Consider the following 13,944-nt stretch of genomic DNA (forward strand, 5'->3'; position numbering starts at 1 on the left):
GGAGGAGCCAAGGCAGGGACATGGCATCAGTAGGACACGCCTTTATTTCGGTGACTCATGGCTCATGACGTGGCGAATCCCCGTTCCCCATCCCAGAAGCCCTTGGACCAGAGGTGCCTGGTGGCCACAGCTGCTCAGCCATCCCAGGCAGGGACACCGGTGTGGCGTGGTGCCAGCAGCCCTGACTCGGAGGCGGGCAGGGAGTCGCTGGCCCGCGCCTGGGTGAAGACGCGGTTGTGGGTGCCAAAAAGGATCCCACGGCTGTGGTTTCTGGGGGTGTAGGGCCCACGGTGGCGATGGTGATGGCAGTGGGGTGAGCAGATGGGAGCCCTGAAGGCCTCCTGGAAGCCCCGTCGGAAGTTCTCATTGAAGTACCCATAGATGATAGGGTTGGCGCTGCTGTTAAAGAAGGCCAACCAGTGGGCAAAGGGGAAGACGTAGACAGTGACCAGGCGGAGCTGGCCCTCACTCAGCTGACCGTAATCCGTCAGCAGCATCAGCGTCCAGAGGGGCAGCCAGGAGAGGGTGAAGAAGAGGGCAACAATGATGAGCATGTTGATGACCTTGGCCTTCCTCCAGGAGACTCTCCTCCCCTCTGGATCCTCTTGGCCACGGGCAGGTGCCACCGACTTGAAGAGCTTGAAGGCAATGCGGGCATACATGATGACAATGAGGGTGAGAGGGGCCACGTAGATGTGGGAGAAGAGGACAGTGGTGTAGATCTTCCTCATCCCTGTCTCGGGCCAGGCCTCCCAACAGGAGTAGAGGGGGTAGGAGTTGTTATAGGCATCCACCATGAAGTGGTGCTCCTCCCTGGTGACGGTCAGGGTGATGGCGGCGGGGCACATGATGAGCAGGGCCAGCACCCAGATGACAGCAATGGTGAGCAGGGCTTTCTTCAGCGTCAGCTTCTGCCGGAACGGGTGGACAATGCAACGAAACCTGTGGGAGGGCAGATGGTTGTGGCTTTGGGCACCTGCTGGGATGTCCCAGGGGAAGGAGGGCAGCCAGGAGCCAGGGGTGGGAAGGGAGGATAAGGTGGATTGCTCTCTACATATGGCTTTTGGCAGCAGAGATCCCAGGCTGGCATCTCTCCAGATTTGGTGTTGTCAGCCCAAGGTGGGGAAGGACACCTTGCTGGGATACCTCATAGACAGCTTTGTGGTCCTCCTGGAGAGCTGGGACACACTGCTGGTGTCCCCAGGAGCTTTCCCATGATGGAAACCACACAGGACACCTGAACACACTGGAGGTGGCTTGCTCCCCATGTCCCCACGTGCCTGTGCCAACATACCTCTCCACAGCGATGGCCACCAGTGTGAAAACGGAGGCGGAGACAGACATACCCTGCACCAGGCCGCTCATTTTGCACGTGGTGTTGTCAAAGGGCCAACCTGCGAGGGGACACCGCAGAGGTTGTAGGTGCCTTTGGCTCGGCTGGGTCCATCAGCAGCTCCCTCTAGATGTCCCCATCCACCATGTTGTTACTAGGGGATGCTAAATCCTGCTTCTAAGGAGGGGGCTGCATTTTTGGCTCATACAGAGATGGCCTTTAGCAGTACAGATGTTTGGAGGAAAAACCCCAAATTGGTAAAAAAGATACATATTACACTTCCTAGAAACTCAAGGAGCACAGTGGTTGGCATTTCTCCTACCCTTACGTAGGGCTTGAGCTGTTATCATGGGGACCAGCCTTGGGATCCTCAGTCAGAAGGGCTTTCTTCTTGTTTCTTGACCCCAATACTAAGGCGTTGGCAACAGATAAATTGCACCTCGTAAAAAATAAATACAGACTCTGCCCTGCGCCCTGGCTACTGCTGCAGGTGAACTCCACCAACTACGCCAATGTTGCCTTTTATCTTTGGAAAGGTCAATGGGCAGAGCTGAGCCAGCATGTGAGAAGATAAGTGCAAGAAGAAGAGGGTTTTTTTCAGTGTTGCTTGATGGAGAATGGCTGAACTTTACAAATAAAGCAGCGCTAAGGTCATACTTATTTTGCAAAAAATGTCAAAAAACAACAACAAAAAAAAACCACTTAAAAAAAAAAAGACTTTTCCCCCTAAAATAGCATCTCTAAATGAAGTGATACATTTCATCAGGTGTGGTTGAGTGGCCACCACCTGCCCTCCTCATCCTCAGCAAAAGAATCACCCATGGGGCAGCAGGTGGGTGATGTTCCCCACCACTTTCTCTCCCCTCTTTGTGTCTCATCCCTCCACTGCCCTGCTCACCCGTGATGAGGTTGTCCACCAAGGTGGTGGGCATGCAGAAGATGCCCACCAGCAGGTCGCTGATGGCTAGGTTGAGGATGAACATGTTGGTGACTGTCCGCATCTGGCGGTTCTTTACCACAATGAAGCATACCAGAATGTTGCCGATCACACACATGAGGAAGATGAAGGTGTAGGCCAGGATGAACATGGCAGCCACAGGGGAGGAGTGCTGGTAGTATGCCAGGAAGGTGTAGTTTTCCCTCAGGAGGTGGATGTCACTTGCTGTGGAGTTGGACCAGCTGCCATTGGAAGGGCCTGGGGAAGGGAAGGCAGGAAAGTGAAGCTGGGAGAGAATGAAGCAATTATTCCCTTCATTTCTTAATGCTCTCAGAGGTGGGTTTTCATACTTATACCAGTGCCCAGCCTGACTGGGGTGTGTCCTGCTGGGATCATCTCAGTGCCTCAAGTCCCCTCCTCCTCAGGTTACACAGCCCAAGGTACTGCAGCACCTTGGCTGATAATTTTGTATCATTATTATTTTATATAATTATTAGTTTATATCATATTTTTGATGATGAATTAAAGCAGCCCAGAAGACATCCTGTTCTCACGGGATTTTGTTGGGGGATGATGCAAGGAAGAGAAATCCATGTCCCGATACCGCAATGCTCCAGCCATGTGGGAGCTGTATCCATGTGGTCCCCAGCACAGCCAGCCTGGGAGCATCCCTGCTCCCAGGTGTGTGCTGCTGTTTCTCCTTGCACCTCTGAGATCTGCAATTTTAGATCCCCTAAAATACCCCAGTCACAGTGCCCAAGAGAGACAGGCTGGGGCAGACAAGAGCCTGCTGTTCCCTTACATATAAAGCAATAGTTGTACATAATTATGATCATTATCTGGGACCCAGAGAGCTTCTGATGGAGCAGGGAATGGCATTTTTGGCTACGGATTTAACAGGGGGAGCAGATCTATGCAGCAACCCCCCTTGGGTTTCCCCAGCTTTACACAGGCAGGGACGCGGGATGATGCTGGGTGCAGGCAGGAGCTGCCTGCAGTGGTGACGGGACCTAGCGCAAACCTAGGCTGCAATGTTAAGACAAGAAAAGGCATATTTTTGCTTTAAGGCTCAGCTTGCAGGTCAGCCCTGCTCTGAGAAAGCACTGCAAAGCCGCTGCATAATGGGCAGCTGTATCATCCCCCACCCCTGTGCTGGTTCTCAGCTCACCAGCCAAGATGCTTTTCCCAGCTGCTGGGACCACTGGCTTCCCTGAGGCTCTGGTGTGCAGGGAAGCCCTGCCTGGTCTCTATAACCTTGTCCTGGGTGCAGGATTTGGGCAACATGCTTCCAGTGGGGCTTCAGAAAGGCACGGGGTGTGGGTTTGCAGCACCAGCACGGGAGAAGGAGCCTCTTGGAGAGAAGCAAAGAAGCATCAGGGCTGCTGGGGCAAGATGGTCTGGCTGGTCAGCATCAGATGCACCTGCATGAACTGGCTTTGTTAGCAGAAATGATAGCAAAGACTGTAATGACATTGCCCGAAACCTGCGGTATCAAGCCCAAAACTTTGCTGGACTTCATCTCTTTGGGCTGCAGTGTCTTGCAGCATTAGCTGGAGGTGGGTATCCTATGGATGAGGAATCACAGGTGGTTTTAAAAGCAAGGTGGAAGACAAGGAAAGCAAATTAAAGGGCTGCCAAGTGCCTGGGTGGGTGCTGGGTGGATGGAGACATCCATCCTGACATCTCGGATGCAGTGACAAGGGGACAGGGGTGCACCAGCGGGGTGGCAATGGGCCACCCCCTTCCCTGCCTGGCTGTGGGAAACCACCACAGGGAAAGGCTGTGCTGGTGGAATACGGGTCTGGTGGAGGCTGGACATCTTCCTTTTTGGATAAAATAAAATAAATCAGGTCTCGGTACTCACCTTCACCGGCCCGGCCTGGTTCCGGGGGCTGCATCGCCGGCATGCGGGCGGGAGGGGGGTGTCTGCCGCCGGGGGAGGGGGGGGAATTTGTCCCCGTCCCTCCCCCGGTCCCCCCCGCCCGGGACTGAGCCCGGTGCCCGTACGGCGGTGCCGGTGCCGCCGCGCCGGTTGCGGCTGGTCGCCGGCTGCAGCGAGAGGAGGGAGCAGCGGGGGGACAGCCTCCTATCGCCATGGATACCGGGGTACCCGCACGTACCCCCCCGCCTGAGGCAGCGAGGGGGGGGGCAGCCTACCGGAGGCGAGGAGAGAGCCGGGGCAGATGTGGTCCCTGGGGACGGTCGGGGTCTGTGTCCCCGTTGCCACCCCCGAGGTTCCCATGCTGATGATGGCACTCGGTGCCACTCTCTCCTCCGACTGCTGGCCGGTGCCCCCAGCAGCACTCCTTCCTGTCCCAGGGGGGAAAAATGCTGCGAACCCCAACACAAGCGGGGAGACCTCCGTCCTCCACCCCATGTAAATCAACCACACGGTGGGGAAAAGCAGCACAGTCCTTAGGGATGCTGGTCCTGGCCCAAAGCTGCTCCGCTCCCAGTGCTTCCAGCTGCCCTGTTCCCAGTGACTCCAGCTCCTCCATCATTGCCAACATCAATAAACCCCCCCTTACCATGGTCTTTTACCAAAGTTTAGTTTTGGCATGTCTGGAAGTCAAATATTTACAGGATTAACTATTCCTGGCTGCCCCCAGCCAGCCCACACCACTGGGAAGCATTTGTCCCCTAAAAATATGAAGGGACAAACACGGGAGATGTTTAAACAAGCAGTTTTGAGATAATGCTGCAGTTTCTCCCAGGAGTGTTTTTGCAGGCAGCCAGCTGCGAAGGGGCACCGGCGTGCTTGGCAGTAGCCTCCCTGGCATGCAGGAACCACTCTCTCTGGGCCATATCCAGAGCTCCACAGCCCATTTCTTCCTGGGAGTGGGAGCAGCATGTCTTGAAGACCCACAGCACCCAGGAGGTGGATGCACGCTTCTGGGGACACCCATGGGGTGAGCAGCTTGTGGGAACCCACTGGTACTGAGACACTTTGATTTCCATGGTGAAAAACCATAGGGAAAATTCCAATTTCCCCAGAAAAAAAATTCCCTGGAAAAATCCAGGGAAATACTCCTCAGGTCTAGGCAGAATCCATCTGGAGGCTTCAGCCTGAGCTGCAGCAAGCCGCTGTAGGGTTGTGCAAAGGGGCTTCTTCAAGGAAAAGACTGATAATTCAAATTTAAGCAAATAAGAAAAAAAACATGTAAGAGGAAAACATTTAATCGGGCACTTGGCACACTGCCATGTCAGCAACTCCAGCAGGAACCCTTACAGCCACTGTCCCAGCCCCAGCTGCTCCCCATCACCAGCCAGGTGGGAGGGATGTAGCCAAACATCCAACCCTCAGTTTTACCCAAACCTTGCACCACATTCATTGTGGCTCCCCTGCCTCCCCAAAACACACAGTGGGAGATTCCTTGGCTCAGAAGCTGACAAAGCCATCCCTTTGGAGGAGCCCTGCTGCTTGCTTTTTATTAAGGAAAAAAAGAGGGACTGGCTGCCTCACTGCACATTTCAGACGTGCAGAAATAGCGGCATAGCAGGGACCGACCTAAATCAAACCACTCTTGCAGGCAGTTGCCCATTGTGAGAGCTTGCCCAGGCACCCCGAGACCTTCTCAGGCTTTGGGGACAGGCTCCTCTGGTGACAGCAGCAGGTCGAAGGGGACGAGGGGCCGGACCAGCAGCCGCACCTCAGGGTTGACAGGGTTTGCCCGCAGGTTGAGGCTCCGCAGTGATGCCATGGAGGCCAGCTTCTCCACTGGCACCTCTGCAAGAGAGAGCACCGAGGTGAGTGTCCATCCTGGTGGGGAATTCAGAGCAGAGTGGGTGAAAGCGTGGGTTGATGGGCAGCCTGGAGCAAACCCTGCTCCCACCAATCTCTGGGCATTTACCAAAACAGAAACATAATAAAAGATCAAATTATATGACTACTCAAGCAAATGTCTTTGCGAGGTGCAAACACCACTATATTACATGTGGACACTGCCCTCCAGTTCTCCCAGTCCTAAAAAGAAACCCCTGCTGGGGTGCTGAATCCGTATGCAAAGACTTATTACCTTATTTTATCCCCGTGTTGCAATGCCCAGGAGCACTCACCAGGCTAATGGGAGAGCACATGCTCTTTGCCCTTGTTGGACAGGCTGCAAAATGGCTCTCAGCCATTCCTGGGCACCCTCCTATTTTGCATTTCCATGAATTTGGATGTTTTCCTTTAGGCAGGGTTTCTAGAGGAAACCCTTTTTGCATTAAAAAAAGGTGCAAGTCTCATGGATAGTCCTTATGTGAATCCACTGAGAGCAAAGGAACAAGACCGATACAAAAATCTAACCATTAAGATCATTAAAATATGATAGATTTAGCTTTTTGTTGCAAATAACAATATTTTGGGCATGAGAAGCCCACCTGCCTGAGTTTACAAAAAATGGTTTCTTTTTAATGGGGCCACCAAAATGACGGGAGTCTTTCATATCCCCAGCTCTGATTTCTTCTGCCAATACTTGGAGCAGAAATGCAGTGTTGTAATTATAGCTGGGCAGGTGATTATGCAATTTTAAAACCATGAAACAATTTATGTTGGAAAAAAACACTCAAATACCTTGATGGTGCTTTTTTTCCCCTCCTCCAGAGAGTGGTGGAGTTTTCTGTACTACACATCTCTTAGCAGTGCATCTTTGTCATCAGGCTGAACTTCACATGGATTTTTTTTGTAGTGGATTTGTTCACCACCACTTCCCCATAATTTTGTTGGGTTTTTTTTCCTTTGATGCACAAATACTTTTTTTTTTTATTAGATCTTCCTGTTTAGTGATCTTCTAAGGATATACAGAGTGATAAACCCCCACTTTGCATAAACGTAGTTAGTTAAGAAAAATATTTTAGGGAACAGAATGGGAAAAGCCCAACTCTGCAGCTTGGTTTGAGGTAGGGAGCAGTGACTCACTCCGGCATGAAGCAACAGGCAAGGCATGCAGTGCAGCCTGCAGCTATACGGCCCTACCGTGGGAGTCTCAAACTCCTCTCTAAGCAACCCAAAGTATCACTTGCTGGCTCCCCAGTGGATAAGGCACTTGCATTTGAGCCTGAATTATTCATACTGGCTTCACCGGTTAAGCAAAAACGGGCTTTTTCATAATGAAAGCAAACAGCAGTTTTCTCAGATCAGAATATGATAATAAGTGAGTGAAAAACCTAGCTCCTTCAGAAGAAAGGGCAGCCAAGGCATCAGGAGACATTCAATGAGATGGATATGAAAGGGCTGCCAAGGCATCTGAGGAGCTGGGTAGTGAACACTCATAGCCCCAACAGTCTCACAGCCACATGCAGGTGCAAACTGGGGGAGAAGGACCCTGCTCAGCTCAGTGGAGCTGATTCCTGTCACCTTTTGGCATTACCTACATCCTTTGGTGGCTGCCAGCCTTCTCCAAAGCTGCTCTGCAGCTATTAACAAAGATACATTTTCCATGCCATTATCCCAAATTAAGAGTGGTTCTCCCTGATGCTCAGGACAAAATTAGCCAGTTTCCCCCAGCAGTGACCTGCCCAGCTTTGAGAGTGGTCTACAGCATCCCCCTTGCTGTCTCAACATCTTCTTCATTAAGCCATTAATCAAGGAATAAAAGAAACTGAAGCTTCAGATACCAAAAAGTCCCCAGGGACTGGGGAGTTGAAAATGCTGGTTTGATATAACCCTAATTAGCAGGGAAAGAGTTAATATAACTGACATTGATATATACACAATTACACTCCAGAGTTAAGAGCTTATTGAGATGAAAAGGGCAGATGATGGCACTAAACATCTTTCAGAGCCCACAGGCTCCAGGCAGGCATTAATTAGTCTCCTTTTACTCCCATTTCCCTTTAGCTGGAAAACATTGCCTACAACATTCAGTATGTCTTGGAAGGTGACTCAGTCCTCTTCTAACAGGTGCTTCTAAAACTGTTTTGCAGCCCTGCTATGAGCTCTTTCAGCATCACTAAGAAGGCAGAGGAAGATAAGCAGGACCAGCAGTGGTACATGACTGTAGCAGCACCATAAACCAGATGATCTCCAAGCTTTGTGCCAATAGAACAAGCAACAGCCCTTTCCCAGCCTCTATCTCCCACCCATGGTCTACAAAGCATCTGTTTGCCTTCTGGTCTTTTATCTGGAGCCAGGTCCTCACCTTGTTAGTGGGCTAAGTGGGGCAACCTGGGTCCCAGACTACAAAAGGCAGCAAAATATGGCTTCTGCTCTCTTCTGTGCTGTTGGGGTAACTCTTTCCTGTGTTGGGCTAGTTGGAGGCATGTAGGTATCACTGCTGAGGAGCAGCACCAAGATTAACTTCCAGATGCCTTAACAGCTTTTTCAAGAATATTTTGGTTGCTTCTTGTAAGATCTGGCTGCCAAGACACAGTCCTCAGCTAGCTGAAACAGGAGAGAAAAAAAGATGGTGCCATCTCCTACGCTCTTGCTACCATGCTGCTGTGTGAGAGGCTCAAATCCTATTTGACTAGTAAGGAAAAACAAAACTTGAGACAATTGAATTCAAGCTGATGGACTCTTAATTTTCCTTCCCCTGTTAGCCAGGCTGTTGTGGAAGGAAAAGGTGCATATATAAATACCAGCTCATAAACAATACGTAAAACAGTATTGGTATATAAATATACATACATTTTTATATATGTATAAATGCAAACTCCTGTGCAAAGGAGCCTGGGAGGTATTTGGGAAGGGCTGGCAGGAGCAACGTGTTAGCCCAGGCTTCTGTTTGCCTTGGAAAAATAGGCTGCAACACCCCTGGCTTTCTAATCGCTGCTGCTTCCCTTTCTAGAAAATGCGTAAAACAGGTTAATCTTACCCATTTCTGCAGCCAGACAGCATTGTGTTCATTACTAAGGTAAGTCCCTGAAACATTTCAGCTTGTAATTGTTAATGTCTATCCTCTCATTAGTTTTCCTGAGTCTGATAACAGCAGCCAAGGGGAGCGTTGTAGGAGGTGACCAAGCCTGGCAGCTGGGTTTTCTAGCCACCTCTCCCCCAGGATTAATCCAGCTGGGTACAACCCTCGATGCATCCTTGCCTCCCTGCATTTGGGCAGGGGAAAAAAGCAACAAAAAGCTGCATTCCCTTCTCACAGCAGCCTGCTTCCACAAAATGAGTGGAAAATATGGTGTTTGGAGACCAGGTCTGATAGAAATCAGCCAATTAAGCTCAAAAAGTGATGGAGGGAACTAAGAGAGACAGCTCTCTCTCTGGGAGGTAGGAGAGAAAAAAGGGGTGAGGAAAACCCATGTCTTTCACTGGCTGTCATGGAAGCAGTACTTAATGTCTCATGTTTCTACAGGCATGGCCAGGGAGCAGCTGATGCTGTTAATAAAACTCATGTTGCAGGGAGCAGCTTTCCCAGCAGCAGCTGAAGCCATCCCAGATAAAACGGCAAAATTGAGTGGACTCAATATTCACCTCCCCAGGGATCTGCATGGGCTGTGGGATGCTCCAGCCTGGGCTCTTTCAAAGCTCACTCCTAAATAAATCCCCTTTTATCTATGTGCAACAGCTGCCCCTTTTGCCCAGCTCTTGGGGACTCCAGGGGCTTCAGCTTTGCGCATGAAAGATTTTCCTCCCACTTCAGGGTTGAGGGATGAGTGGTTCTTTCCATCCCTCTAATTTCTTTTTTTTAAGGGGATTTTGTAGTGTAGCAGCTCCTATTTGCTTTGGGAAATGTTCAGGTGGGCTTGTGCCCTTGCTTTGCCTAGCAGCAAACATTTCAGCCCAGCATCCTTCAGGCTGGGTTCTGCAGTCAGGTTAATTTTTTTATGAAACCTGGCGATTTTGAGTTACAGCTAGAGCTGCCTTTGAAAGCTATATCCCAGTCTGGTGAATAGGGTGGACTGAATAGGGCTTGATTCCCCCTATGCCTGCAACAGCTTTGCCCCAGAAGGGAGCACAAGCATTAGCAAAAGCAAGTGGCTAACAAGGCTCTGTCTATTTAGCATCTCCCTTGCGCACCCGTGTGCCCTTGCCCCTGTCAAATTCATGCTCCTTCTGCTGGGTCACTAAGCCATCCCGCAGCCTGGCTGAATCTGCTGGGGGTGATGGACCACAAGCAAAGCTTCAAGCCAGCATCTCTCCCTGCCCAGGGATGTGGATTAGCATCACCTCCAGTGGGATAAGGTCCCTCTCACCTGTGATCTCATTCTCTTCCAGGTCGATGGTCTCCAGGGTGGTGACCGAGGCCAGGTGCTCTGGGAAATGCCGAAACCTGTTACGGGAGAGGTTGATGGCCCGGAGGTGCAGCAGGGAGGTGATTTCCTCAGGCAGGCGGTGTAGGTAGTTGCCTGCCAGGTTGAGCTCTGCAGTTTTGGAGGAGAGAGGTGGTGGGATGGTGTGGGTAAAAAATGGGAAAATAATTAATGCATAGCTTAATTTACAACCTCTGTCCCCCATGGGCTGTCACATCCAATAATGGGATTCCAACTCTAAAAATGAGTGTTTTTTCTCATCTCCATTGTTTGCCATCATACTTTTGCCTGCTGCAAAATACTGCTTTTAGGAATTATACATTTCTTGGCTTCCTCAGCCTTTCCTAATGAAACCTCTGCAACATTTTGCAAGCAGGTGCTGCAGGCATAAGCAGTATTTCTTAGTGAAGTTGATGCAATTCCCCTCTCACCAATGGATGTTTGTCATGGCTTAAGGCTAGTTTTCTATCTTCATATGCCTGAACCCCTTCTGAGGCATAAACAGTGGTGGAAGAAATGCATTTATATGTGAAAAAGATCTATTCTATGGAGTTTAACCCCTGTGATGCTTTCCTCCCTGGAAATGAGCTCCTGTGGGGCCAGGAGCAGCACTCTTGCATAAAAGGCCATTAGCTGTGGGAACAACAACCCAAATCCTGCTGTCCCAGGGCCCTTCTCCAGTGACACAGGGCTTTCTGCTCTATAAATACCTATGCATGCTGCCCTGCCCCTGCTAATACCTGGTATTTATAGGTCCTGCCTTATTCAGACTGGTGCAGGGCCCAGGGCATCTCTCCTCTGCAACAGCCTTGCTGAGGCCCAGCAGGCTCGTCACTGGAGTGATTTGTTCACTAGTGGAGCAAAGCCCTTGTTGGGAAATAAGACCTTCCCCCTAAAACCCCCAGGGCTCCTGTACTGTCTAGAAAATGAAAATTGATTTCCTTTGCTCAACATGTTTCTTTTCTCTAGCTGAGGGGAGTTTTCATGGATGATGCTCCAGCACAACATGGGAAATCTCCCCAGACACCCACCACAGCAGTACTCATGCAGTACACTGTATGAGCAAAATACTAGCTTTTAAAAGCTGCCAGATCCCACAGTGCTGCTGCAGGCAGGCAAAGCCCCAGTGCAGTCACCAGCGTTCAAAACCATGGTGCTGGATGCTCTGAATGTTTGCATTACTATGTTCTAGCACACGGGTCCTCAAACTTTTTAAACAGGGGGCCGGCGCGCAGATGAAGTGGCAGGCAGTCATCTGCGGCTGCTTGGTTCCCCCCCCCCAGCCCCCGGCGGGGGGGTTCTGTAAATACCAGGGGTCGGATTGAGGACCCTGGGGGGCCGTATCTGGCCCGCGGGCTGTAGTTTGAGGATCCCTGTTCTAGCAGATTAGCTTCTGGCTGCTTTTGCTGGGCTCCACTGGGACATGTCCCCATGGCACCAGCCATGCACTGATGACTGTCCCCATCTCCTGCAGCAGATGGAGTGAGCAACTGTTGCTGTCTCATGATTGGGACTAATTAGCCAGTAGCAAGCCAGCATGCCTTCTTGCAGCCTGAAATGCCCCATCTCCACTGTGCCCCATTATGCCCAGGCTGCCTTTCCTGTCCTCTTTCATCCCCAGCTCCATCCTTGGAAGGAGCTGGAGGAGGATCATGAGTGACCCTGCAGCAGCCTGGCCAATGCTGAAAGTGGCTGTAAGGTGGCAGGGCATGCGTTGGGGAGGGTGGGTGGGAGCAAAACCAGTGCCCCCTTCCTCAAGGGTAAAGAAAAATGGATTCTGGGGGTTCTGAACTAGTGCCTGGAATGAGGTGCAAGTGTGGAGGAGCAAAAACTGTGATGGGGAAACTGTGGTGCTGTGCCCTCTCTGCAGTAACCTAGGGGTTTTTTTTCTGGGCCCTGGGGGTTTGGAAGTGGCTGTTGCAAACAGTGGGGCTGTCCTTTACCTCTCAGCTGGTTGAAGGTGGTGACGAATCGGCTGGTGAGGGACTTCAGCTCGTTGTTTGCCAGGGAGATGCAGTGAATCCCCTCAGTGACGCTCCTCATGGCTTTGTAGATGCCGATGGGGAAGGTCATCAGCTTGCAGTTAGCCAGATCTGCCCCCAGAGAGACCCAGGCACCTTATAATGCACCCAGCTGGGATGGAGCAATGCTTTCCATCTGGTTTTCCGTCCCTTCATGTTTGATTTGCCTGTCTGGGTGCTGCCACCCATGGATGCTGTAATGTCCCCTGCCATACTCCTCTGTTGCAGGGACCTTTGCAGTCACCTCCAAGTACAAGTAGTTTGTCCCCCTTAGATGATGCTAAGGCTGTTCTGCTTTAGCTGCATTCAGCCCTAAATCACATTGCAAATATTTCCATGCTGCAGTGTCCTTTTGGAAACCCTCAGCCAGCCTGTCCATATCTAAAAACTTCAGTAACCCCTCTCCTGCATGTCACTGACTCCCTAGGGATGGTCAAGCAGTGCAGGGATGTCTCATCCATTGCTGATCGGGATAAGGGTGGAGCAGGGCTTTCCCTGGGTATGCTCCCGGCTGGATTTCTCATGGTCATGGGTGCTTGCCCCATGGGAAAGGGAAAAGAATTTGTCCATGCCTCTCACCTGCTGGCATTTTTGCTTTGCTCTGAGCTGTTTCTGTTTCCCCCCCCAGGACGTGCTGGGGGGTGGAAACCCTGAATCCTGGCCCGGTGATGCTCTGCTGCCTGCCCCCTCCCCAAAGCCATGGTGGGGGCTGCACCAGCTCAGCCCTCTCTGCTGATCTCAGTCAGGAGGATGTCAAGGGGCTGAGCGATGAAGCTCTGGCTCTCCATGCATGCTGCTTTGTACCCCGGGGCTGGGAATCCAGCATGAACAAAAATGAGTTGCTTTCATCTCTCTCTTTTTGATGAACTGCATGAGTCTCTGATATTTGCTAGAAACAGGCAAAACTGCAGGAACCCCCAAATCTAACAAGGTGATATGGGGAAAAGCCTGGTTCCTGTTATCGCTCGCAAGGAGGGACTGTATCCCTGGGGCATGTCCCATGGGATTATGTGCCATTGCTGGGAATCCATTCAAACTTTGAGGGGCCTGGGGAGACTTTCCCTTCCCCAGGACTGCAGGAGCCTCGGGTGCAGCACCCAGAGGGGAGGCCAACAGCTTTTTTTAGACTGTGGCAGCAAAAAATAGAGCCCTGCTCCCAGACACATGATCCTCCTCCAGGCCCCAAGCGGGAGCTGAGCCGGAGCGCCAGGCTTACCCAGGGAATCCGTTTTGTTCTCCACCGTGTCGTTCACCTTTCTGGCCACCCGCGCTACTGCCTCACCCATCCTCTTGTGCAGGCGGGCGCCCGGTCCCGCCGGGGGTGTGCTGTGGCTGGGGGGATCCACGGCTGCGGGAGGAAACCAGCAGCTCCAGCCTCTCGGGAGAGGGATGCTAAAAATAACTGGTGGGATCAGCGTTCCCAGGGGAGGGAGGCAGTGCTGGGCTTGGCATGACCCTCCGGGTATGAGAGT

At 51.5% G+C, this 13,944-nt stretch overlaps 2 protein-coding genes across 2 annotated transcripts; both read right to left on the reverse strand.

Annotated features, from left to right (window-relative positions):
• Positions 1–26: 26 nt before the first annotated feature.
• NPFFR1 (neuropeptide FF receptor 1) lies at positions 27–4,782 on the reverse strand. Its single transcript, XM_014286844.3, has 4 exons — positions 4,135–4,782; positions 2,232–2,528; positions 1,295–1,394; positions 27–942 (listed from the first exon to the last, which is right to left on the reverse strand). Exons 1-4 carry the CDS (start codon positions 4,364–4,366, stop codon positions 135–137), a joined length of 1,437 nt encoding a protein of 478 aa, XP_014142319.3. The 5' UTR covers positions 4,367–4,782; the 3' UTR covers positions 27–134.
• A 675-nt stretch (positions 4,783–5,457) lies between these two features.
• Positions 5,458–13,860, reverse strand: LRRC20 (leucine rich repeat containing 20). Its single transcript, XM_014286845.3, has 4 exons — positions 13,689–13,860; positions 12,395–12,544; positions 10,395–10,562; positions 5,458–5,997 (listed from the first exon to the last, which is right to left on the reverse strand). Exons 1-4 carry the CDS (start codon positions 13,756–13,758, stop codon positions 5,846–5,848), a joined length of 540 nt encoding a protein of 179 aa, XP_014142320.2. The 5' UTR covers positions 13,759–13,860; the 3' UTR covers positions 5,458–5,845.
• Between the last annotated feature and the right edge of the window lie 84 nt (positions 13,861–13,944).

The sequence above is a fragment of the Falco cherrug genome, chromosome 9 (assembly GCF_023634085.1).
Source record: "Falco cherrug isolate bFalChe1 chromosome 9, bFalChe1.pri, whole genome shotgun sequence".
NCBI classification, from domain to species: domain Eukaryota; kingdom Metazoa; phylum Chordata; class Aves; order Falconiformes; family Falconidae; genus Falco; species Falco cherrug.